Here is a 24,709-nt window from a genome sequence, read left to right as displayed (position 1 = left end):
GTTGAAACGTGATCGCATGCCCAGTTCAGGTGAAGGCCTACTAATAGCCCAATAATGCCATTGCCCATGCAGGAAACACTTGAGTTGGGAATACAGCATACTATCACACTAACAGATAATGAAGATAATGGTATGCCTAAAGCAAGGCAGAGATGAGGCTCTTTGAATTTCATTTGAATTACACACTTGTGAAGTAAAGTATTAAAAACTGAGTTGACATTCCAGCACAGCTTACTTTCAGCGTTCCTTAAAGACCTACAGAACAGTGTGGCATATCACACTAGTTTTAGCTATGTTATATATAAAAGCACGTAGACGTGAATGGATATAAAAGTTCACCAATGGTTATAGGTTAACACTTCACACTTCGACACTTTCAAGTTCATAAAATCAAGTCTTTTTAGACATGGATCTTCTGTCTGTGATTACAAGGTGTGACGTGTCCTTTTGAAGCCTATAGGAAAAGATTTCGGGTATGTGTGAGGTATAGACCAAGGTGAAAATTCCCATCCCCTCTCATCTTATGCTTTCTTCAACTCTTTCAACCTACAATTTATAATAAGATGTAGCGGTTGATGAACGACTGAAATGATCAGTCAAACCAAGAAAAGCTCTTCATATGCTTGAATTATCATCAAATATGCCAACTTTAACGAAACATTGATGATTTTGTTGCCTACAGTATCATGTTTAAAAAACAATTCAATGATAAGCGCAGGTGAACGCAGGTGCACGTTTGAGCTAAACGGCTCCTTTAGCTAGTTGTGCTTTGCATTCTGGGATGCAGCAAGAGATGTGTGGTTATAATTTCCTTTATTTTTCAATCATCCCTTCCTTCCTTCCTTTCGTGACATCCTGGCCCCTCCATCTGATAAAAAACATGGAGGGGGGCACGGTGGCGCAAGCCGATAAGTGGCGGGCCACTTACGGACTTCATTGCCCGTGGGGACACATGTTCAAGTCTGGCCTGATGTCATTTATCAGTCCTCTCCCCACCTCTTCTCTGCCTAGCTTCCTGTCATAGCACTTCACTGTCCTGTCCAAATAAATTCATAAAAAGCCCAAAAATAAATCTTAAAAAAAAAAAAAACATGAAGGGAACGAGTAAGGAATGCAAGAGGATGGAGGAATCAAGGACAGACATGCATGAGAAATGAGACTCATTCATCACTTTAAAGGTTAAAGACACGTCAATTACTGATGACACAGCAGCATCACCTCTTGCTAGACTTAACAGACCTGTAATTATATACAGCATATAAAAATAAAATAATAAAATAAAAAAAGACTTTAAGGTCAATCAAAACATAAATTCTGCTGTATTCTACTGTCTGTACTGTCATCAGAGAAGCAAGAAATAACCATTATGGTTGTTGCAATGACTTGCACCTACATTGACACAGGTCTACATTTGATTTAATTATTCATCATCATTCTTTTCTTTGTCTATTATGCCAAATGCTAACATCACAATTGAGGTATCCATTTAAATCTATAAAGCGGCTCGCCAGGAAAACAGGTCTTACTGTTCACGCAGAGGCATATAAAGAACACCAACATCATTACAAGAACACCCTCAACTCCACCCACTCTGCATATTACTCAGGAATAATCTAGTCTGGCTGTGATAACCCAAGGACACTATTCTCCACCATCAACAATGTTAGGTGAAAATTCACCCTAGTTACCTCAGGACTCCGGAGCTGCATATAAGTATATTTATTAGACAAACAACAATTGCATTCGGGCTCACTCCCAGCACAAGGCTGAAAGTGAAGCAAAGCACAAGGGAACACAACGCACAAGGTTTATATAGACAGAAGTTTAGCGTTCAGCAGGGAAAACCACGTGGTGGATTTCTGACGTCCGAGGCAAGGATGGAAGTTTTGCACAAGGTCGGAAGAAGCACAGTTCGACCCTTCTTATCACTTCTGGTCTAAACATGCTCTTGTACATATGCAGACTAAGTGGCACCTAATAATCTAAGTCACACACATACACAGAGAAGCCATGTTCCTGCTTTCATAAGCACATGATTCATACAAGGAATATATTAATACAAGGCACTTGATTAATATATTCTTAAGTCATTAACAGTGCTTGGAAATTATCTCCATCAAACAAACTCCTCAAACCCATGGAGAACCTCTCTCACTCCTTCACCGTTGACAAATTGAATTGACACTATCCACAACCAGCTGGCCTCCTCCACCCCTCCTGGAACCGAACCTGACCCCCCACTGCTGACAGATCACACCTTCTCATCATTCACTGAAATCTCTCCATCTGACCTTTGACCTGTTCCCCCCCACCCTTGTCAAGGCCTGTCTCCCCACCCTCTGTCCACTCATCACCAAAACTGTAAACTCCTACCTGTCTTCTGGCTACGTCCCCTCCACCTCAAACCTGGCCGCAGTTACCCCCATACTCAAAAAACCTGGACTTGACCATGACCATGACTCATGGCAAAAGTACTGGAGAAGAGTTGTTGCCATTGGGATCAAATCCTACCTTGACTCCAATTACCTCTATGAGCCTTTTCAGTCTGGTTTTCGCTCAAAACACAGCACTGAGACTGCGCTGATCAAAGTCATAAATGACCTGCTGTTATCCTCAGACTCTGATTCCATCAGCATCCTCATCCTTCTTGACTTCAGCGCTGCCTTTGACACCATTAACCATTCCACACTCATCACACGCCTCACATCCACCCTTGGTATTACTGGCACTGCCCTCTCCTGGTTCCAGTCCTACCTCACTGACAGACATCAATTATTTTCAATCAACAACTCCAAATCAACCATAGTTCCTGTCACCAATGGCGTCCCCCAGGGTTAGGTGCTTGGTCCCCTTCTCTTCATCCACTCTACTTGCTACCACTTGGACAGATCCTCCGCCGCCATGGCCTCCAGTTTCACTATGCCGATGATACTCTACCTCTCCTCCTAGACCATTACTGCTGCCACCCACTCTACCCTCACCTGCCTAATTGACATTAAAACATGGATGCAAAGAAACTTTCTAAAACTCAACTGTGATAAATCTGAAATGTTAATCATTGGCCCAGACTCTCTTACCCGCCTCACTCAGGATTTCGCACTCAATATTGATGGCTCTGTCATGGACAGAAAGTTCCGGCCTGCCAGAAGTTCCGGATGACGCAACGGATGACGTTATGATCAGCTGTTTTTTGCTTTTTCACGTGAATGATGTATAATCTTCATGGCACACCAAACATTACTATGGAATTACGGCGATAAATACAATAAACATGATCAAATAATTTAATATCACCGATTCTATTTATTTAAAGCTAGCTTTGGATGTCTGGAACTTCATTTTGTATTCCATCAGTTAGCTGCACTCTTGGCACTCAGGTATAGCTAGGCGCTACTGCTAACTAGAGGTGGCGAATTGCTACGTGCCTTCTTAACTTGTAATACAGCAATTAAATATCACCCCCGGTTGTTTTGAGATACTTTGTGATGTTTCTTATTAACCGAGCAGTACAAATGCATATGAAAAGTAATTGAAGTAGTGCTAAACAATGTTCAATACAGCTAGCTTTAACCGTCTCTGCTCTGGATCTTCCAGAAGTAATAACAATTTAGATTTCTGTTCACAACAACCTTTAAGAACCACGTCCGTATTTTATGAAAAATGTATCTATCTAATCAGAAAAAAAAATGGTATCGTGAACATTGTTTAGCACTACTTCAATTACTTTTCATATGCATTTGTACTGCCGGGCTAATAAGAAACATCACGAAGTATCTCAAAACAACCGCGGTGATATTTCATTTCTGTATTACAAGTTGAAAAGGCATCATGAAGTATCTCAAAATAACCGCTGTGATATTTAATTGCTGTTTTACAAGTTGAGAAGGCACGTAGCAAGTCCCCACCTCTAGTTAGCAGTAGCACCTAGCTATGAAGATTCTAGCTATATCATTCACGTGAAAAATAAAAAAACAGCTGATCATAACGTCATCCGTTGCGTCATCCGGAACTTCTGGCAAGCCGGAACTTTCTGTCCATGACAGCTCCATTGTCACCCCCTCCACCCAAATCTGTAACCTGGGAGTCACCTTTGACCCCACCCTCTCATTCCTGCTCCATGTCTACCACATCACAACAGCCTTTTTCCACATCTGTAACATTGCCCGCTTCCGACCCTCAATGTCACCCACTGCTGCAAAAACACTCATTCATGCATTTATAACATCCAGGCTTGACTACTGCAACAGTATCCTCTATGGTACCACAAACAAAGTCCTTAATAAACTGCAGTACGTACAGAACTCTGCCACCCGCCTGCTTACTAATACCTGCTCAAGTGACCACATCACCCCAGTCCTCCATGACCTTCACTGGCCCCCGGTTAAACACAGGATAAATGTAAAGATTCTCCTCACCACCTCCCGATGCCTCAGGTTTGCTGATGCCAACCTCTTGCAAATACAGAGGACCAAGTGCCGAACCTGGGGTGACAGGGCGTTTTTCGGTCGCTGCCCCCTCCCTGTGGAACTCATTACCACACCACATATAAAATGCCCCCACACTGTCATCATTTAAAAAGGCCCTCAAAACCCACCTCTTCAGCCATGCCTTCCCCAACTGTACCCCCCCCCCCCCCCACACACACACACAGACCCCAGGTTTTTTAGTCTTTTCTTGTCTATTTTACCTTTTTATGTCTTTATTTTAAGCGTCTGAGAACTTTGAAAAGCGCTATGCAAATGTGATGTATTATTATTATTATAAAATAGGCTAAATGCGTTATTACATCAATTCTAACCTAAATGGAGTACAGTAGAAAACAAGTTATTATAGTGCAAAAGAAGTACGATTGCACACTAGCAAGTATTATTCATATAAATCGACCTCTGAAAAACAGCATGTTAAGAAGAGTTGTAAACAAACTCCGAATTGAATTAGGCCTTTATGTGGAAGTCTGTGGAAATTGCAGACAATATTGACCTAGATAGAAGTCCTGTTAACGAGGTGTGATATTTTTCTGTTCTCATGAAATGCTATGAATGTATTGTTTTTTGAACACGATCCTGTAGGCAACACAATCATCAATATTTCGTTCATCATCAATCATCAATCATAATATTTTGCCCATACTTGATATAGAGCGCTGATATCATGCATGTTTGGCTTGGTAGCTGGCCATGGTCCTGGCATGTCTATAGTGGAGATCACATGTGTGCAATGTCCGCTGAGACCCCCTATAGATAAGGGGTAATATGAGCTTAAAGCTGCTAGTGAAATGGAGGACAATAGGGAGGAGGGGGGATGCTTTGCAATGCTGCCAGAGTGCATGGCACATTGGCCAGGTAAGGCAGGTTTAAATCTCCTAGAATGTGGAAAGGAAGTAGGGTGAGTGACAGCTGTCAATCATCCCTATTGGCTCCTCACAATTTTTTCCTCATTTAAAGTTGCCATGTGATTATTCAAGCATATGAAAATATTTTCCTGGTTTGACTGAGGATTTATTTTTGTTCATAAACCTACATCTTATTTTAAACTGTAGATGCTAACTGTTCGCTAATAGGAAGAAAGGTGCAGGGAATTTTCACCTTGGGCTATACCTCACGCATTCCGATATCTTTGCATACAGGCTCCAAAAGGACACATTGCGCCTTGTAACCAAAGACTTAAGAGCCATCTCTTTAAAGACCTCCGCATAGAATGCTGTTGTGTTTCCTCGCTCATAGGTCCTCCCTCCTCCCTCCTCATCTCCTTTGGCAGCGAAATGAGACATCCTTCATGACGTCACAATGTAAACGCTCTCCACTTCACGAGCTATAGGAACGAGGACAGAGGAAGCATGCAAGTAACGGTATGGGGATGTAGCTTCTTTAGAAATTCTCTGACGCAAAACTATATCAGCTTGCTTAGCTTAGTAGTAGTAGCAGCTAGCCGTAGAATGAACCGTGGTCTCACTAGTATTTTCGGTATATTTCCTCTTAGTGCATTCGGCTTTCAGCTGGTATAGTTTCGCCTGGTATGTTGCGCACATCATTACCGCGGCTGTGTGCAAATATCAACTCTACCGTTGCTCTATTTCGTCATTTTGGTGCTCTGATATTTCTGTGTAAAAAGAAACCGAACCAAGGGGAACACGCTCCAAGCTACAAAATCATCAACCGATTCGACCTGAAAATGTTACCTGCATGTTACCTTTAGAGGAAGAGCATTTGAGCTGACAATCAGTGTGAAGAAAATTATTGTTTAAAGATAGATTAAATCTTTTCTTTTGCAACAAGCTGTATTAAGTGCTTTGTTAGCTTCAGGAAGACAAATACATTTACATTTCCCACCCTAAATAATGTGTACCATCTGCTCTGACCACAGAATAATTAGGGGTTTTAATTGATATGAAAATCTCCTGCAGGTGTACCAAAATAAAATATGATGCTCTAAACTTATAAAACCAGATGTGTCCTAATTTTCGACAAAGAAGACGAAGGCACTTAAAATTGTTTCTATTTGTATTGTAGATAAACATTGAAGTGCTAGTCACCGTCTTTCACCACGAGCACACATGTACATCAAGATTCAGCTGTCTGTTCAATTCTATTCAGAATAGAATTCAACTCTACCTGTCCATTAGGTCTGTGCACTAAACAAAAGTATTGTGTCCTGGCTCTGTAAATAAGAAACATAGTCGATCAGACCCATAAACAATTCCAGCCAATCGACACATTGCTTCTGGAGCATGGAAGGAAGAGGTGCTCTGACTGTCTGTTGAGTGAAAATATTGATAACCTTTTGCAGACGGCACCTTTAATCTACAAAATGTCGTATTTAATTTAGAAAAACAACATGCAAAATAACATTAAACAGACACATAGTTTTTAAAGCACAATAAGTGACCTTTATTGAAGTTCATTACAAAAATAACCACAAGATGGTTTCAGAATTCAATGAACTTGATGAGCAGCTGATAACATAGATGTCTAACCTTTCCCTTAAGAATTTCATTGTGTAACAATGACATATTCTAACTCAATAAATTCCCTGTCACCATCTTACCTGTTTTCTCACACTTCAGACAACTGGACACATAATTATGGTGGAGAATATAAAATGAATACTTTACACCAGGTCAAGAGTTTATTTGACAGTATTTCAGAATATCATACAGTAAACAAGATCTTAGCAAAAATGTATATCCACACTGTAGCATTTCATAAAAATATTTGCTCACTTAGTGTTTGAAACTATCAGTAATACATTAAATCATATTTATAGGAATACAGCTGTACAAGTTAAATACATCTAACACTACACAGTAATATCGATCTGAGTGGGGGCTCATGAGCGTGCCAGCTTTCACAGATTCAATATTTTCTCAGAATAAAAAACTTTTCACAGCAGGCAGGAAACAGCTTCAACAGTAAAAGCTATGAGCTGTGCAATATATGCTTTTCTCTGTCCCTTGTAAACAGCAATAACGAGCATATGTCTACCACACTGCACTGAATCTAAAGTACCTATGACTGGAGTATACTGTACGTCTTTGTGCTGGGGGGATCAACAGGAGTTTACTGACAGGGAAAATATAGCTTTCAAGTATTCTGTGTAAATACTCTGTCATGGATGTTTGTTGTTTACTGCATCCTTGGCATTCTAATACAGCTTACTTTAAACTGATGTCATCTCTTTGTCAGTTACCAAAATATAATACATATATATTTCTCAGCTTGCACTACCTGTAAATTCTGTATACTACAATGACAGAATGATTGGCACCTTGATTATGAATAACGGTTGCTGGGGAGCAGCAGGTGTTCCTTTCTTTTTTTGTGATGAACAGAATTCAGGGTTCAGGAAGAACAGAATCCTGAATCATTCAATACAGACTTGGAAAAGCAGCATTGATTTCCTTTAGAGTCATGCTAAAAATGGCAACACTCAACAAAATCTCTTTCCTTCAGTGAACAAATGCAATACAAATAAGATGTGTATGTGTTGCTAACAGCATCCATCAAAATCCAATTCAGTACATATCTTTAGGAACACTATAATGGTGGGCATATGTTGGGCATTGTGTCATTACTAAGCTATGTATGATCAAATGTGATGGAGCAATTCACTTAGCCCAATACACTATTACAGTACGTCTCCCACATATCTATTAGACAGTGTCTTCAGCAGTGTCGGTCAGTACAGTACCCACTGGGGCCCTTGGGGCCAAAGGCACCATGAACAGCCTTTCAGCGCAAGCAGCAGCTTCATTGGCCTCTGTTCAAGCAAAGGGTAGAACAGTGTTGCTGGGTGATGTGACTTTAGGCAAGTTATTGGGTATCTCCATTAACACAGCCTAACCTTCAAACATATTGAGCCGGGGAGTACTGGGAGAATATTGTAACAAGACGGTCAACAAAGCAGGAAAGGGAATCTATTCTAAATGTAGGGGAAATTCAAAAGTCCAATGTGGCTTATCTCAGTTGTCATGATACACATGCGGTGCCGTGAAGTGAATGTCCTGTTATTAAGAAGAATTCTTAGTTTTCTTTCCATCAAAAGATGAAGAAGTACCAGTATGGTCCTGAATGTGAGCGAGTATGGTTCTGAATGTGAGCGAGTATGGTCCTGAATGTGAGTGAGTATGGTCCTGAATGTGAGTATGGTCCTGAATGTGAGTATGGTCCTGAATGTGAGTGAGTATGGTCCTGAATGTGAGTGAGTATGGTTCTGAATGTGAGTGAGTATGGTCCTGAATGTGAGTATGGTCCTGAATGTGAGTGAGTATGGTCCTGAATGTGAGTGAGTATGGTCCTGAATGTGAGTGAGTATGGTCCTGAATGTGAGTATGGTCCTGAATGTGAGTGAGTATGGTTCTGAATGTGAGTGAGTATGGTTCTGAATGCGAGTGAGTATGGTTCTGAATGTGAGTATGGTCCTGAATGTGAGTGAGTATGGTTCTGAATGTGAGTATGGTCCTGAATGCGAGTATGGTTCTGAATGTGAGTGAGTATGGTCCTGAATGTGAGTGAGTATGGTTCTGAATGTGAGTGAGTATGGTCCTGAATGTGAGTATGTTCCTGAATGTGAGTGAGTATGGTCCTGAATGTGAGTGAGTATGGTCCTGAATGTGAGTATGTTCCTGAATGTGAGTGAGTATGTTCCTGAATGTGAGTGAGTATGGTCCTGAATGTGAGGGAGTATGGTCCTGAATGTGAGTGAGTATGGTTCTGAATGTGAGTGAGTATGGTTCTGAATGTGAGTGAGTATGGTCCTGAATGTGAGTGAGTATGGTCCTGAATGTGAGTGAGTATGGTCCTGAATGTGAGTGAGTATGGTCCTGAATGTGAGTGAGTATGGTCCTGAATGTGAGTGAGTATGGTCCTGAATGTGAGTGAGTATGGTCCTGAATGTGAGTGAGTATGGTCCTGAATGTGAGTGAGTATGGTTCTGAATGTGAGTGAGTATGGTCCTGAATGTGAGTGAGTATGGTCCTGAATGTGAGTGAGTATGGTCCTGAATGTGAGTGAGTATGGTCCTGAATGTGAGTGAGTATGGTCCTGAATGTGAGTATGGTCCTGAATGTGAGTGAGTATGGTCCTGAATGTGAGTGAGTATGGTCCTGAATGTGAGTGAGTATGGTTCTGAATGTGAGTGAGTATTGTGAGTATGGTCCTGAATGTGAGTGAGTATGGTCCTGTTGCTTTAATGTTACCTTGTGTTGTAGTGGGCCCGTGGCAGCCCTTGAGTGACGCCTCTGCAGTGGGTCCTCAAGACTCTTCTCTATCTGCACTAGATCTGGCTCCTAAGGCACTCTGCTCTGTCAAGTGCTTCTCTGAGCTCAACGCACGCACCTAGCCTCACTCCTCCCATTCTTTATGTTTTCTCATCTTTCTGTTTGGTCTTTGGGAATAACAAGAAAAAAACAACAAAGAAAACATCTCTGGGATCACTCACTACTGTAGAGGAACCACATTTTTTTTAAGAGGTGACATACAAGCAAAACGTCAAGGAGAAAGGAGGTATCAGCACCTACACTTGACTACATGTAGCCATTTTTGTTTTTTTTACGACATAACGCAATACTGTTAGGTGGTTGAGAAGTTTAAGGAGGCTTGTAGGATGGGGCCATCTGAGAGTTTTGGGAACAGTGGCTTTGGCCCACAGAGCGGTGTGGTACATGAAGCACAATACTTCACAATCCTTCTCAAACCCAAGAAGTGAGCACAGGAGAGCCCATTTGCAGTTAAGTCTTGAATTAATCCAAGGACTTCTGATATGTAATCAAAGATGAGTCTCTATATGATTTAACAAAATGGATTATTAAACTGATCTTGGTTTATATGTAATCATTTACAACCTAAGAGATAAAAAAAAATCTGTGCGGCATTTTCTTTCCTTCAGTTTTTTTTTGTTTGCCTTCACACAGATATGATATGTGATTTTACAAAAATTCACAGGAAGTCTATGAATATCGGATATTTACGGTACTAATACGTGGGTCAACTCGAGGAATTCCTTTAAGGCAGAGCTGTTGATATATCGCAAAATGGAATTGTAACGCCATTCAACATTCATTCTCTGCTAGCATACTACACTGCTCTCCATGGTGTAGAACTGCAACAGTGGCCTTACTTATGGGTCCCCCATAAACAGGCCGACAGAAATATCTTACACTTGTTACATAATTTGCATTTTGTCCACTGGGATTGTTGACTGGCCTTTCATGCTACACTGTATGTATTGTCTCCTTTCTGGAGAAAATATAGTCTTTTTTTTTTCTTTTTTCTTTTTTTTTTAAATGGCTAGAGTGAAGATCTAGTACAGAAAGCAATCCATAACAGAAACATGAGGAGAGAGGCGACAATGAAGGGTTCCCTTGTCTAGGTTGCACAAAAGGAGCACAAAGCAAGATCCCATTTAGAGTCAGACTTAGGGAGTTTGCCTCAGTTTGCTTTTGTTTCTCTTCCCACAACGCATCTCAGCTCCCTTAGGAGGGGTTTCTTTGTGTCCTCCATAACCTCAAGAAGAGTTTGTTCCACCCGCTGGGTTACCATGCCCTCCTCCCAGGCTTGTTTACCCCTGTGGTCAGCCTGTGCCTGAGGCCCAGGAATCTGCTTACTCTATACTGAATAACATCCGCGCTGAAGTAAGTCTGCAGGTGTGTGGACTGAAGGCGCCAAACAGAGTGCTCAGCTACTTTTCTCTTCTTTTCCCTTCTAATCCGTAAAACGCTCTCTAGCTGCAGCAGGGGGGCCTGTGGGTGCATCCATCTCTCAAGCTGCATTAGGGGGGCCTGTGGGCGCATCCATCTCTCAAGCTGCAGTAGGGGGGCCTGTGGGTGCATCCATCTCTCAAGCTGCAGTAGGGAGGCCTGTGGGCGCATCCATCTCTCTAGCTGCAGCTCAGGTGTCTGTGGGTGGGCCTGCCACCCTGAGTAGAGCAACCCCTCCACAAGTTGGCAATGTGTGACTTGCGAAGGAACACACACTCACTCGCTCTCATTCAAAGGCACACATGGACACACTCACACTCACTCACGCACACACAGAACATGTCATTGCCTGCAGAGGAGAGGTCAAGGGTACAAGCTGGAATGAGATGAGGGTTGAGTCCTGGGGATTTGTTGTGGTGCTACTTCCGGCAGGGTAAGGATGGTTGCAGGGACAGCATCCCAGGTGGCGGCACCGTCTGAAGGGGGAAACAAAGAACCAGTGAGTGCCCAGATAATAATCAGTTATAATCACCAGTTCTTCTCATAATCATAGACAAACAGTAAGGTGAAAAAGTGCGGTCTAGCGCAAGTGTGAGAAAGAGGAATTAGATGGTAAATGTTAAGAATCAGAAAATCATGCAATGTTTCACAAACCGTATCTTTTGAGTGTCCCATTATGAAGAAATAGGGAGAGCTTAGAGTTTCACTTTTCATGCACATGGAAAGGTTGGAAGGTACCATTCCTACAGGGAGAGGGAGTAAAACCCTGGACTATCATTAGAGTTACAAAAGGAGGGATATCATAGTGATCGTTACATAGTGATCGTTACATAGTGATCGTTACATAGTTAGTTCAGAGAAGTATTCAGTGTTTCCTACAAGTGACAGCTGATGGAACCAGAGAAATTTCAACTCCAGAGAAAGGCATGGAAATGAGTGAGACAGGTTATCCGACAGAGACATTATTTACAATAGTACTAACACATAACAATAGAATTCACAATGGTGAGGCTGTTTTTGCTAATTCAACTGGGGTGCAGTCTGTCAGTGCAAATACTAATCCCCACTTGGTAGGCTATATGATTTATTTTATGACGAATGTTATTCTATGGTTTAGTCTTAACAGGTGGCACATCCACTTGTCTTGTCAGCTGTATATTCTGGAGGAGCTGAGCACCCACCATACTCAGGCACTAGGCCTGTGCCCCTCTTTAACAGCAGACGCACGCGGCGCCCCCCAGCCTTGATCAGCTCAATGGCTCGGGCATGGCACATGTCCCTGGTGCTTTCACCGTTGATCTCGATAATCTGGTCTCCAACCTGCACAGGAGATAATATCACAGGGCAGTTAGGTATCCGCATGAACTGGACTTTGGCCAAACAAACCAAAAAGAGTCAGTAATATAGGGGGCCAAGCAGCCCAGCAGGCCAGAGTTGCCATGGAAACTTGATGTCATTATGTCAAGAGCATGTCCGTAAGCAGTCACAGCAAGCTTCATGTCCATTGACTAAAGATTGGCCAAGATATGAACTGTTTGACGGCTTTGTCGCCAATTTCATTTGGCTGTAATGGACAAATGCTTTTGCAAATTGAAAAGCCAACAAATAACCTTTGGGAGACTTGGTTCGAAGATCATCTGTGCCAATTTGGGGGAAGATTGGACACAATGTTTGGCCTCTGAAAACCTTTTAAACCTTTCCATAACATCCAATTCGGCGGCCGCATCAATGTCAATGTCTTGAAGGTGAAATGACAAAAACACTTTTTGAGCTTCCTCACAATGGGGTCACAAGTCCATGTTACAAGTTTGGTTTTGATGAGATATGACCGAACATCTTGTTTGGTGGCTTAACCACAAAAATGTCTTTAGAGTTTTTCTTAAAATTCAATATGTAAGAAAATCCATTATGGCAGAAATTGAGGTTGAACTCGGCTTGATCCAAGCAATCTAATGGTACCTCATTAACAAGGGGCAGCCATAGAGGTTGGTATAGATCTGTAGCACTACAACTAATTGTTTTCTCCCATTAGTTAGTTAACTAAATGTTAATAAATGTTGTGCCCATTGCAAGTAGAACAAACAAGCTATAATGTAACAATTATTGTTTTAATGTACAGCATTTACAGTGTAAGTATAAGTATTTTTTTCTTAAGTATTAAGTGTCCCTATGTCCTAACAGTAATAATGTGGAATTCTGTACAATATTGCAGTGCCGTAATATTAACATAAGGCTCACTAGCAACTACTATATATTTTACAATATTAAACAACAGCTATATATTAATATTATGGGGCTGCAATATTGCGCAGATATATTGGATATCAACATCACCTACTGATGAAAATAGTTTTTTTTAGCCTGTTACAGCTACAGGCTTTTTGTGTTCCTTTGCCTTTTTGTCATGATCATTTAAAGGTATGGATCTGCAGACATCTTACATAAGATTATCCAAAAGGTGGGTGAAGAACTCACCCTCATCCTTCCACTGCGGATGGCAGGCCCATCTTCTGCCAGCCTCAGCACAAACAGGTCCATTTTGTACTCTCTTCCTCCCCGAATACTGAAGCCAAAACCTTTCACACTCTTCTCTAGGTCCACAGTGAAGTAATCAAAGTCCTGAGAAGGAAGGACAATACAAATCACAGGCATGAATTTCAAAATGAAGGCACAGTGTATGGAATGGCACAGACAGATGAGCTGAAGAAGCGTCCAGCGCAGCCCATTGTCAACTGTCTCCTAAATGAATGTTTAGGTAACATTCAGATCTTTCAGCAAGTGTTGATTTCAAGCTCACTCTGGGTGAGTAAGTTACTCATGAGGATAGGATGGTTTCTACTCTCCAATATTGTAATTTTGACATTCACTGAAATGTAAATGAATAAAAGTAAAAAGAGTAAATACCATTTGCACACATATTGATTAACAATCTTTGATATACCAATGATTAACACAACGGTGAAACATTCACTTCAGTAGAAATTAAATAAACTACTACATTATGGGGACTCCTGACATAATTAGTCCACATGGAATGTTATTATTGTTGTATCTCTAAGTTTCAAGACTGTTTGCTTCTCCTAATCAACGCTAAAGATCTGTCACCATTTCATTTACAAATTCAGCGATACATGGTAGTTTGGCTGGTAGTTGTACCTGGGGCCTGTAGTCAGGGACTGCTGGTAGTTGTACCTGGGGCCTGTAGTCAGGGACTGCGTGTTGCCTGTAGTCGATGAGAGGCGGGGGGTGGCGGTAGTCCAGTGTTGGGGGCTGGCGGTAGTCAGCCACTGGAGGGTGTCTGTAGTCTACTGGAGGCTGACGGTAGTCTGTGTATGGCGGCTGACATATATCAGGTTTCACATCTTGTCGCGCCTTCACCTCTGACCTGTAAATACCGGAGAATCACAAACATTAAGAGGGACCAGTATTCCCGTCAGAAGACTGCCAACACTGTGACAAACTAATCAGTGGATTCTTGTTGGAGTCTAAATCTAGTGCACAGAAAAAAGACATAATATTTGATAATAAAAGACAATATTTGACATAACTTATGGCATAATGGCATCATTTATGGTAATCAAAGACATTTTTAGTCTTACAATACATTCATGTAATATAAAGTCCTCAGCAATTACCAATAGAGTATTTTAACCCCAAGGCTGAAAAACATTCTGTTCTTTTGTTGTGCTGTACTCAAGGATGCCAAATGACAGATTTCTGGAGGCCTAGCTGTCAAAAATTCTGCGATTTTGTAATTATGTGTATAGCCACTTGATATGTACTTTCACCCTTCTGAGTATAAATGACATATCTTCTGTAAGAACTTTCAACAAAACACTTGGAGATTTAGACTGAACTAGTTGCTGCAGCTGCTGCTCCAAAAAAAAGAAAACAATTGGCACTAATGGGAAGAGTATCTCAGCGATTCCTAACAACAATATGTGTTCCATCTTGAGTGTTAATCTGAGAGGAATTTATTTTTTACTTTTTATAGCTGAAGGACTAGGTACGATTCAATTTGTTAGAACTGTCAGGCCAGGAAAATACTCTGTTGGAAATTCCAAGTCATCTGACTGCACTCTGGCTACGTATCTGATGTTGCAATTACAGCTCCAGACATTCAGAGGGTCGCTCTAGTGTCCTTAATACAGACAGCACTGGCTGCACCTCCCCTTGAAGTACACATATAATGCACAAGTGGACCATCCACTTTTAGATAGAACTATGGCAAGCCATTTTGGCAAGTGACAGAAGGTGGGCCGTGCTCACTAAATCTCATCCTGTGTGTAATATACCACTGCCATCCTTTCAAAGATGGATGAATCAAAGCTGAGCCTCCTGAGGCCTAACATCGGAGTGGAACATGTCCCCTTCAGGCTTAGTGCCATGCATTATGGAGGAGATATCCACAGGTAAATAATTAACAAGGAGGAGTTAAGTGATGTTACACAACCCAGCTGAAGCTCTTTGGCACAAGGAGTGTTGGATGGCCCCGGGCCTTGTGGGTTATTAAACTAAACACTTTCAATCAAAGCACACTGAATGCCATAACTGACAGCAGTAACCACCCTGCCAGCCACACTCCAAAAGAACAAACACACACATAGTATTAGCAAAACTATTTATAGCTGGAAAATGGCCTTTAAGAAAACCGGTGAAACAGCTACTTCATGAACATGATGATGACTGAAAAAACGGTTAATGCTTCACTTGTGTCCATTTATGGTGACGATATAGAGACACCTGGTACAATGAACTGTCCCCACACATCAGACAACGTGTAGGCGTCCATGGACACCAGTCTATCTCCCTCCTTGCGAGGCTTGCCCCCATAGGTATCTTCAAGATAAGGATATGGATACAAGGACAAGGTTCAACAGCAAACACACCTACAGTTGACAGACAGCTGACACTGTGCACGCATTGTTCAGTAAGTCAACATTAATAAAGCCTGAGGACGAACAAACCAAACTTTAAGAGTGAGACTTGGGTATTGTTTAGTATTGTATTGTAGCACTGAGTTGGAGAGCACACTAGATGTTCTGAATAAGGGTAAACTGGCTCTTCATGCAGTGGACCACAAACTCAAGTGTGGTTAAGTACATTTATTTTTCCCCGGCGGTACATTAGCATATATAGCTTGCCACTCTCTGCTGGGGTGAATGTCTGCATTGAGTCCCAACATCAACCTCATCGGCCTTGAGGCCAAACGCTCCCACATCTACTGGAAAGATTTCGGGAAATTGTTTGCATGTTTTTATAATAAAACAGATGAAGGTACTTGTATGAAAAACACACACAGTAAATTCTGCGATGGTAAGGTCCTTGGTGAATCCACTCAGAATGAATCAAAAGTGATTCCAGACTTGGTATGAGCACTCAGGTCTGTGACCAAACAAAGTGAGAGTGGCTTCAACAGAACCAAGGAACATTTGAGATCTGACTTTGAGCTAGTAATACCTGCTGTCATGGAGGTATAACTGTGGTGGGGGAACTGGCACTGAGGTGATCTGGCTAGGAGCAGCCATGGGGAGGCAGGGGTCCCCCACAGGGACAGGATGAGGGGCTGTGGGGGTGGGCTGGAGGACCTCCATGCTGGGCTGAGGTGCAGGTGGACTGGGCTGCGTTGCCACCATTGGGCTGCTCTGAGCCAAGGTGGGGCTGGCGTCTGTGACCAGCGGGCTGGGCTGGCCGGTCGCTAGGGGCTGCTGCATGCTGGAGGGACTCTGATGTGCCGCTGGGCTGGACTGGGACTGTGGACTGTGCTTCTGGGCCATTGGGCTCTGCTTCTCTGAGGCGGGTGCAGAGTGCGGTCCATTTCCTTCTGTCAAAAATAAAGAACTGTATTGCTGATCAAAGAATAAACACAGTGCTGTAAAAGAGGAGACATCTACTGAATCCAGGAAACACATATTCATGAGTGATACACGATCAGGAAGTTCTATTTTTTTGTACTTTAAGTCTAAACCATCAGAAAAGACTTGGTTTCTCACAGAACACAGGAAAAACGCAGGAAGGAATATACAAACACCGACAGGCAACTCACTGATGCTAGAAATAACTAAACAGCTACATAATTCTCTCACCATAGTGAAGCAAATGCATATGAAATGATTAATGTATATACACATTTAGAAATGCGTTTAAGACTAGATGCAGTGTGGTGCGGTGCGTAACATGACCGCAGCACAAAGTGAGAGAATGAGCATGGATGGATTATGACATCATGGGCTCCTGGGCACAAAAGCCTCCTGGGCACACGCAGCAAGAAGCAACTCACAGTCCAACAACCCTGTGCTTACGTGACATATTTAATATCTGTAGACTGGAGTGACACCACATCAACACATGATGCAATAAGGTATATTAATGTATTTGAATTGTCATCAAATTGCACATTAATGGACAAAATACCACAGCTACTGCAGCTGTTGTCTGTCTGTCTTGTTCCTGGCCCAGCATGCCACTGAGCCAGCTTGACTTTTACCAACCAGGCAGGCTTGCGTAGCGTATCATAGTGTTATTTAAATCACATAAATTTGATGTACTATTTGTAAAATTAAAATAAATTTTATTTTTTTCAGTTTGATTACCAGGCACGATAAAATATTATAGACATATCCAATCTGATATTTAATTAAAAAAATATATTTTCCTTTGATGTATATTCAGGTATAACCACGCTACAATTAAGTAGGCTATAAAATATGAATGAACTAGACTTGTATAGGGGAAAAGGGCAGTCCAAACCTGAAGATCCCTGATCACTACTAGAGGCCCCCAGAAACCCTTAGAATCGGAATCTGAAAATCTTGCTGGGGGGGCCTAACACACACCCATTCAAGGACCTCACATATGGTGCAAAACATACATTAAAAACATATATGTCTAGCTGTAGAAAAGATCAGGGGCTAAGTCAAGTTTGCCCAGGGCTTGTCTTTTTTGTTTTTTTGTTTGGAAGTGAGATCAGCATTGCTAGGCTGGAGAGGTATATCTTTACATGCGTGACAAAATAAAACTATTTCGTTTTTCATCCTTATATAGCCTATATGTATGTGGTTTATTCCACAAGTGTGTTTGTCAATACTGTTTCTTATGGTCGTGTCAATAAAGCAAGTCTATTTGAACTTTATCGACCTGAGAGAGAGAGAGAGAGAGAGAGAGAGAGAAACCCTGGCCATAAGTTAATATTGGTGTAAGGGCTATCTAGCTTGGGTTGCTATATAGTCACATCAGTAAATGTGTTTTTGGCATCAACATAGTTCGATACATTGTGTTATACCCATGCTCAATGATTTAACTTGAGTTTTCTTCTTGAAATAGTCAAGAAGGTTATATAAAATATATCTGCGTTTTAAATCTGTGTGTGTGTGTGTGTGTCTTCCAACTTTGTGCGCAATTAAAGTGCTTGATTTCTCCCTCCTCCTTCGGATGCTGCAAGTTCCACTCTCTTGCACAGTCTGTCTATTGTGTTGCTATAAAGACCTGTTTTCAGGGCGAAAATTCTCGGGGCTAGGCCTAAAATATTCAGGGATATAACCCAGAGTGATGAGCAAGAATTAAGGGAAATAAGAAGATATTTTCCAATTCCAAGAAAAGTGTGTTATCTTGAATGATAAGGTTTCTGGCAAAAATAGACAGTTTGTTGTATGCCTTATTCTGAGTGGAAATTAAAGGAACTATAGTTTGTGGATATGGCTGCTGTACACTGATAGGGTGTGAAGTTGATATCTGTGAGTTACGTTCTATGGTTTTGCAACCAGTCTAGTGAAAATGAGGCATGAGTGTGACTTGTATTACAATTGAGTATTTTGTGTAATTTACATGTATACAAAAGGGACAATATGAGCTTTTTTTTTTGTATGAATGTACTTGGCATTTTTTTTTTACAAAGTTTTGGGAAATGTGCATGTATGTATTCAATGTATGATTACTCATTGAAGGAAAGAATCTGTTTGAAAACAATATTAAACGTAGAGTATCACCATTTATAACAGGACAGGGGTATACAACATCATAATAATAAGTCGTCAGCAGCGATTATCGGGGTCCAATCAGTTTTTCATTACGTTTGAACCTTTACATCACAGGCATGTATTGGCTGCTGAATTTTGATTGGCAGTTTGATTGGCGACCATTTTGTTGAGCAAGCCAAACGGAACTTCCAAATGGAACATGGAAATGCTCCCTATGAACAATACTTCACAAAATATGATGTGCATCCAGAGAATGTGGTAGTGATGCCACCGTCAAGTTTTACCCTTTACGTCACAAGTTAGTGGCCTGTGAATCACACTGAGCTCGGTTAATGTGCCTCCTAGAGGCCAATTTGCCATAAGAATTCTGTAATCTTTGGCAAAACCATTGTGGAGCTATTCCCCAAAAAGTGCTTTGAGCCTCCCCCACTTCAGGGGGCGCTAGCACAAAGGGACACGCCCCACTAGGGGCTGCAATCAGACAACATTTCATGTGGATCGGTGAAGTCTAACACACACACACACACACACACACGCATTTTAAATATGACCTACCTTCTTCAGGGATGATGTGGAGTGTAACAGCGAGGCCAGCATCCTTTATGAGTTTGACGATGTCAGCATGTGGCATGTTGATAATCGACTGGCCGTTGACAGCCATGATGCGGTCCCCAACCTTGAGTTTTCCACACCGATCGGCTGGGCTACCGTCAATGATGCGGCCAATCTTGTGTGGCACTGCTACAAACACACACATACATACAAGCAACAATAAATGAATTGACCAGATCTGCTACAATAATTAAATGTCCATATAACCAGAAACTACAAAAAAAAAACTATAAAGTGACTGCTTGACTAGATCCTGACAAAAAAAAAAAAACCCAATTTAAACAGTATTAACCAATCAATATCTGGGAAGTTCAAAGTAGCCAGGCTGATTCAAACATTAAGAAGCAATGCTTTTGTTAGAGTGTGGGATTTTCAAAGGGAACTTTGTCCCCACACATGTAGTCTCCTCAAGAAGTAAAGTTCGGTCTGGACCCACAGGAAATAGCCACTGCAGACTATAAATATTCACATGCAGAAACATACACAAAACACATTGTCACAAAAAGGGCATAACAGAGTGTTGTGCTTAATGTGAAACAGAGATCCACCCGGTGGGCACTCACTGATGGTGGCACTGTTCTCAGGCCTGTTGAGGGAGCTGATGATGACGAAGCCGAAACCCTCGCTCTCCTTGCGATGGATTTGCACATCGGTGGTCGGGGGCAGGTTGACTGGGCAGCCGTGTCCTCGTGGAGAACTGTGCTGGCCCAACCCAGACACACATGCAGGCGAGATGCCGTTCTCTGGACACATATCACCTGCAGATGCCAGGACACCACAATCAGCCCACACAAAGCACTTTCTTCCCCTGCCTACTGGAGACTAGGTCTCTTGCCCTGCACTCTCAAAAAGGCTGGTATGTAAAAACCTATTTGGGGAGCAGATTTAAAGCACCATCCACTGATATTTCATGCATTTAACACTAATATATAAAACTTCAAAACAACTATGTAGGCCTAAAGAGCCAACTCAGTGAGTTTACCAAATAGCAGGGCACAGGTGTTGGTCACATATGAACTTCCATGTCAAACTAAAAGTAATATAATCAAAGTCTATACAGGTAATCTCGTCACTCGATAGGTCTTTTTGGTAACGTCCCCAGGCAGCTATTTTGGGCAAACAAGATCAGGCTCCTATCTAAATGAATGGGGAGAGATCAGGCTCCTATCTAAATGAATGGGGAGAGATCAGGCTCCTATCTAAATGAATGGGGAGAGATCAGGCTCCTATCTAAATGAATGGGGAGAGTTCAGGCTCCTATCTAAATGAATGGGGAGAGATCAGGCTCCTATCTAAATGAATGGGGAGAGATCAGACTCCTATCTAAATGAATGGGGAGAGATCAGGCTCCTATCTAAATGAATGGGGAGAGACCCATAGGATGGTCAAACAGACATTAAAAGTACATCACGTGAATCTGCGTTTAAATCGGTCATAAACGGTGTGAACATTCTTTCCCCAACCGGTCAAATTTTTCATTAGTATAGCAACAATGGAAATAAATAGACTGAACAATGTGATTGGCTCTTTATAACACAGGGCAAGACTTCCAATTATATGTCGCTATGTTTAGCTGATATAACGGATTCTCTCCTATTTCACAGTGATTTGCCTCCTCCCTTATGACGTCTCAGATTATAACCAAATCTATCACCTGTATCCCAAACACATCTAACTAAATGTACTCAGTGTAATCACCTGCATGTTGTCTGAGCTCACCTAGTGATTGGATTGCTCTCCTGACAGTGAGAGTGACCTGGCCATTGCGAGCAGCTGCGTGCATGAGGTCAATGACGTATCGGTGGGGTCTCCCTCCGACGGGCATGTGGTCCACAGACACCAGCTCATCTCCAGGGCGCAGGCGGCCATCACGCTCTGCAGGACTGTTCTCTATGATAGCCCCAATTACGATCTGCTCATGGGGAAATCACACTGGGATCAGCTACATCCAGTAGAGAGCTGGAAAGATTCTGCATTATCATATTAATATTGGTCTATTGTAGATGATTATACATGGAAAAAGTATAGAATACGGCAAAATGTCAATATTTGTGAAACATAAATTGCATATCTTTAGTTTCTGTACGATAGTCCACATACACCAAACACAGAATACACAGTGAATCTAGAAATCATATAAAGAGCTACATAGTCATTGTTAAAATGAATGAGGACAACACATAAAAGCAGTGTGAGCAAAATGCACATTAGAAAGAGTGGAGGCCTGGATGGGACATTCAACCACCATGCTGACCATCCCTGAGCTCTAGGGATCTGGCCACAATTTAGTAGAATTTCTCCTGTCACCACAACTGGACAGTGGAATATCCAATTACAACGAAATTAGATTTGATAGAAACAAATACCCTGTAAAATCTTAATTCCATGAAGGTATGTAAACCTAATCCTTGTACTGATGTGATATAGAGGAGAATTTAAGCTTTCATCAGATTTCCTCCCTCTCCCTCTTTCATAATTTGTTTCTCTCTCTCTTTCACTACCACCCCTCCACCCTTTTGGTTCTTTGGCATGAGATGAGGAGTGGTGGAGGCGCTAGCTGATGGTGGTCTGTCCTGCCCGCCCCATACGAGCCTTGTCACGGGCCTCCGGACTCACAGCCTGCACCGCCTCGTCTCCACCTAGGATCCGAAACCCGAACCCAGTCTTCTCCCGCAGCAGGTGGACTTCCACCTCCTGGTACTCAGGTCCTAGAATCACACAAACATGGAAGAATAGTATTAACACAATCATATTATGCTATACATGCTTTATACATACCTGAATTCTGTAGCCACCATGAAATGATAGCATAATTTGATATCAGACAAGTCAAGCAAGGTCATTGGGGCCAATTAAAAGTTAGGTGAAACATGTACCGTACATAAAGAGGAGAATGTGCAAGTATGAGTATAATATCCATATGTGCATAATGTTCGAACATTATGACAGATTTGTTGCATCTGAAAAGAAATTAATCCGAGATAGAACTGGCTCTGGGATAGAAGAATTGAAAGTCAGCGATGAATAATACTAACATTATACTTCACAATAATTAGTACTAAGACTTGTGCTTGCTTTGGTCTGGTGCTAAATGGTGCAGTCTGTATCTGTCGCTACTCACGCCGGCTCTCGTAGATGGCGCGGGACTTCTCGTACAGGTCGTAAGGGTCAGGCTTGCCCAGGTGGAAGCCTTCTAAGTCTGGCCCAGTTGAGCGGTGGAGGGGGTGGGACGGGTGGGGGGCACCGTGAGGCATCATCCCTGGACCCGACAGGCTCGTCTGAGGGCTGCACTGGGGCTCCCACTGGTGCACATCCAACACAGAGATTCACTTCCACGTACTTACGACCCACATGTACCACATTACATTTACATTTACATTTAGTCATTTAGCAGACGCTTTTATCCAAAGCGACTTACAAGGATGTATACACATTTTTACATTTACACTGATGGCACACTGCACATCAGGAGCAATTAGGGGTTCAGTGTCTTGCTCAAGGACGCTTCGACAGGGAATCGAACTAGCAACCTTCTGATTACTAAACGACTTCTTTTCCTCCTGTACCACTGCCGCCCCACATACGCTAGCCAATGATGTGCCAAACCCTACATCTTGAACCAAAGGTGGACATTTGCTATCAGAGCACACTGAGGTGGTATGTGGATGATTTGACATGAATCCAAAATATGCCTGTCCATGTGTAATGTTCCTTAGCGTAATGTTCCAAGTCACTAACACCTAAAGTAAAGCATACCGGTTTCAGTGAGTGAGATTATTTGGCTAAATTAGTTTGACAGAAAAGAGTTTTCTACATTCTGTCAGCAGAACTATAAACTTTGATAATACGTTGAGACGATGTAGGTGAAACAGGGTTCAGTTAATAAGAGCAGCAAGCTCTGTGGTGCTGATGGTCCCCATATCCTCTCAGCACTTTCCTTTTAGGCCATATGAATCTGAGCTAATCCTGCTGCATGGTGTCAATGTGGTCTGTCAGCTAAAAGCCCTGGCTAAATCACTCCAATGTAGGGCAGTGAGATGTGTGGTGGCATGGGAACACAAGCACACAATGCAGTTTGAGCACAGTAAAGGCACTGACTGAAATTAGGCTATTTTGTAGTAGAGGGTACAGGGTTAAGGTATGAGAGCATAAGAGACTTTGAACAGTTGTCTTCTATCCCTGCTCCCACTGTGTGTATTTTAGCATGTTTGTTTGTTCTCAGATACTGAGATATTGAAATAAATTACAGTGGCATGCAAAAGTTTGGGCGCCCCTGGTCAAAATGTCTGTTTTTGTGAATAGTTAATGGAGTAGAAGTTGAAATGATCTCCAAAGGGACTTCCTGTGACGTCATGACCGAGGCAACAGCCTGATTCAGAAGCTCCTGGAGGAGAACTTTTAAAAAACTGGCCAAAATTTAATTACACTTTTGTTTCCCATCTAAACTACTCACAATAATTATCCGTGATGACTAGTGTTCGAAAAGAGAACGAAAAGAAGAACAACAAAACTCCAAAACCCTACAAAGACCAACAAAGTCAAAGTGACTCAGGCAAGGACGAGAACATGGCGGCTGTGCTAGCCGAGTTGCGCACATTCAGGAATGAACATTCTGAAGCCTCTGCAGACACCAAAAACTCGTTAGCAAGAGTAGAAACTGCGCTCAGTGAGGTAGCTGAAAGGACAACACAACTTGAACAACGAGTGACAGAGTACGAGCAGAGGCTAGGGGCTGCCGAAGATAAGACACAAAGACATGAAAGAGCCCTTCGCTATCTGCTACAACGAGATGCCAGCCTAACGGCAAAATGTGTGGATCTAGAGTCCAGAGCTAGACGCAACAATCTCCGTGTATACGGAGTAACAGAAGATAACGAAAACAATGATATGCTGAGCTACATAAGCAATCTCATCCGAACATCACTGA

The 24,709-nt window shown here is 42.1% G+C and overlaps 1 protein-coding gene across 7 annotated transcripts in view; it reads right to left on the bottom strand.

Annotated features, from left to right (window-relative positions):
• Positions 1 to 9,457: 9,457 nt before the first annotated feature.
• The window catches only part of magi2b (membrane associated guanylate kinase, WW and PDZ domain containing 2b), an 81,894-nt gene continuing 66,642 nt past the window's right edge, over positions 9,458 to 24,709 (bottom strand). For 3 of the 7 annotated variants that reach the window (XM_031564191.2, XM_042707480.1, XM_042707481.1), the window contains exons 12-22: positions 22,904 to 23,084; positions 22,399 to 22,490; positions 21,502 to 21,694; positions 20,346 to 20,540; positions 19,726 to 19,911; positions 16,655 to 17,018; positions 14,351 to 14,579; positions 13,670 to 13,813; positions 12,376 to 12,514; positions 11,849 to 11,937; positions 9,458 to 11,670 (exon numbers count right to left, since the gene is read on the bottom strand). In XM_031564191.2, the coding sequence (XP_031420051.1) occupies positions 11,614 to 11,670; positions 11,849 to 11,937; positions 12,376 to 12,514; positions 13,670 to 13,813; positions 14,351 to 14,579; positions 16,655 to 17,018; positions 19,726 to 19,911; positions 20,346 to 20,540; positions 21,502 to 21,694; positions 22,399 to 22,490; positions 22,904 to 23,084 (1,869 nt within the window). In that variant the 3' untranslated portion in view covers positions 9,458 to 11,613. The other 4 variants (XM_031564195.2, XM_042707478.1, XM_042707479.1 and 1 more) reach the window with 4 other exon arrangements.

The sequence above is a fragment of the Clupea harengus genome, chromosome 3 (assembly GCF_900700415.2).
Source record: "Clupea harengus chromosome 3, Ch_v2.0.2, whole genome shotgun sequence".
NCBI classification, from domain to species: Eukaryota; Metazoa; Chordata; class Actinopteri; order Clupeiformes; family Clupeidae; genus Clupea; species Clupea harengus.
The sequence above is the reverse complement of the archived record's forward strand: the minus strand, read 5'-3'. Positions and strand labels throughout refer to the sequence as shown.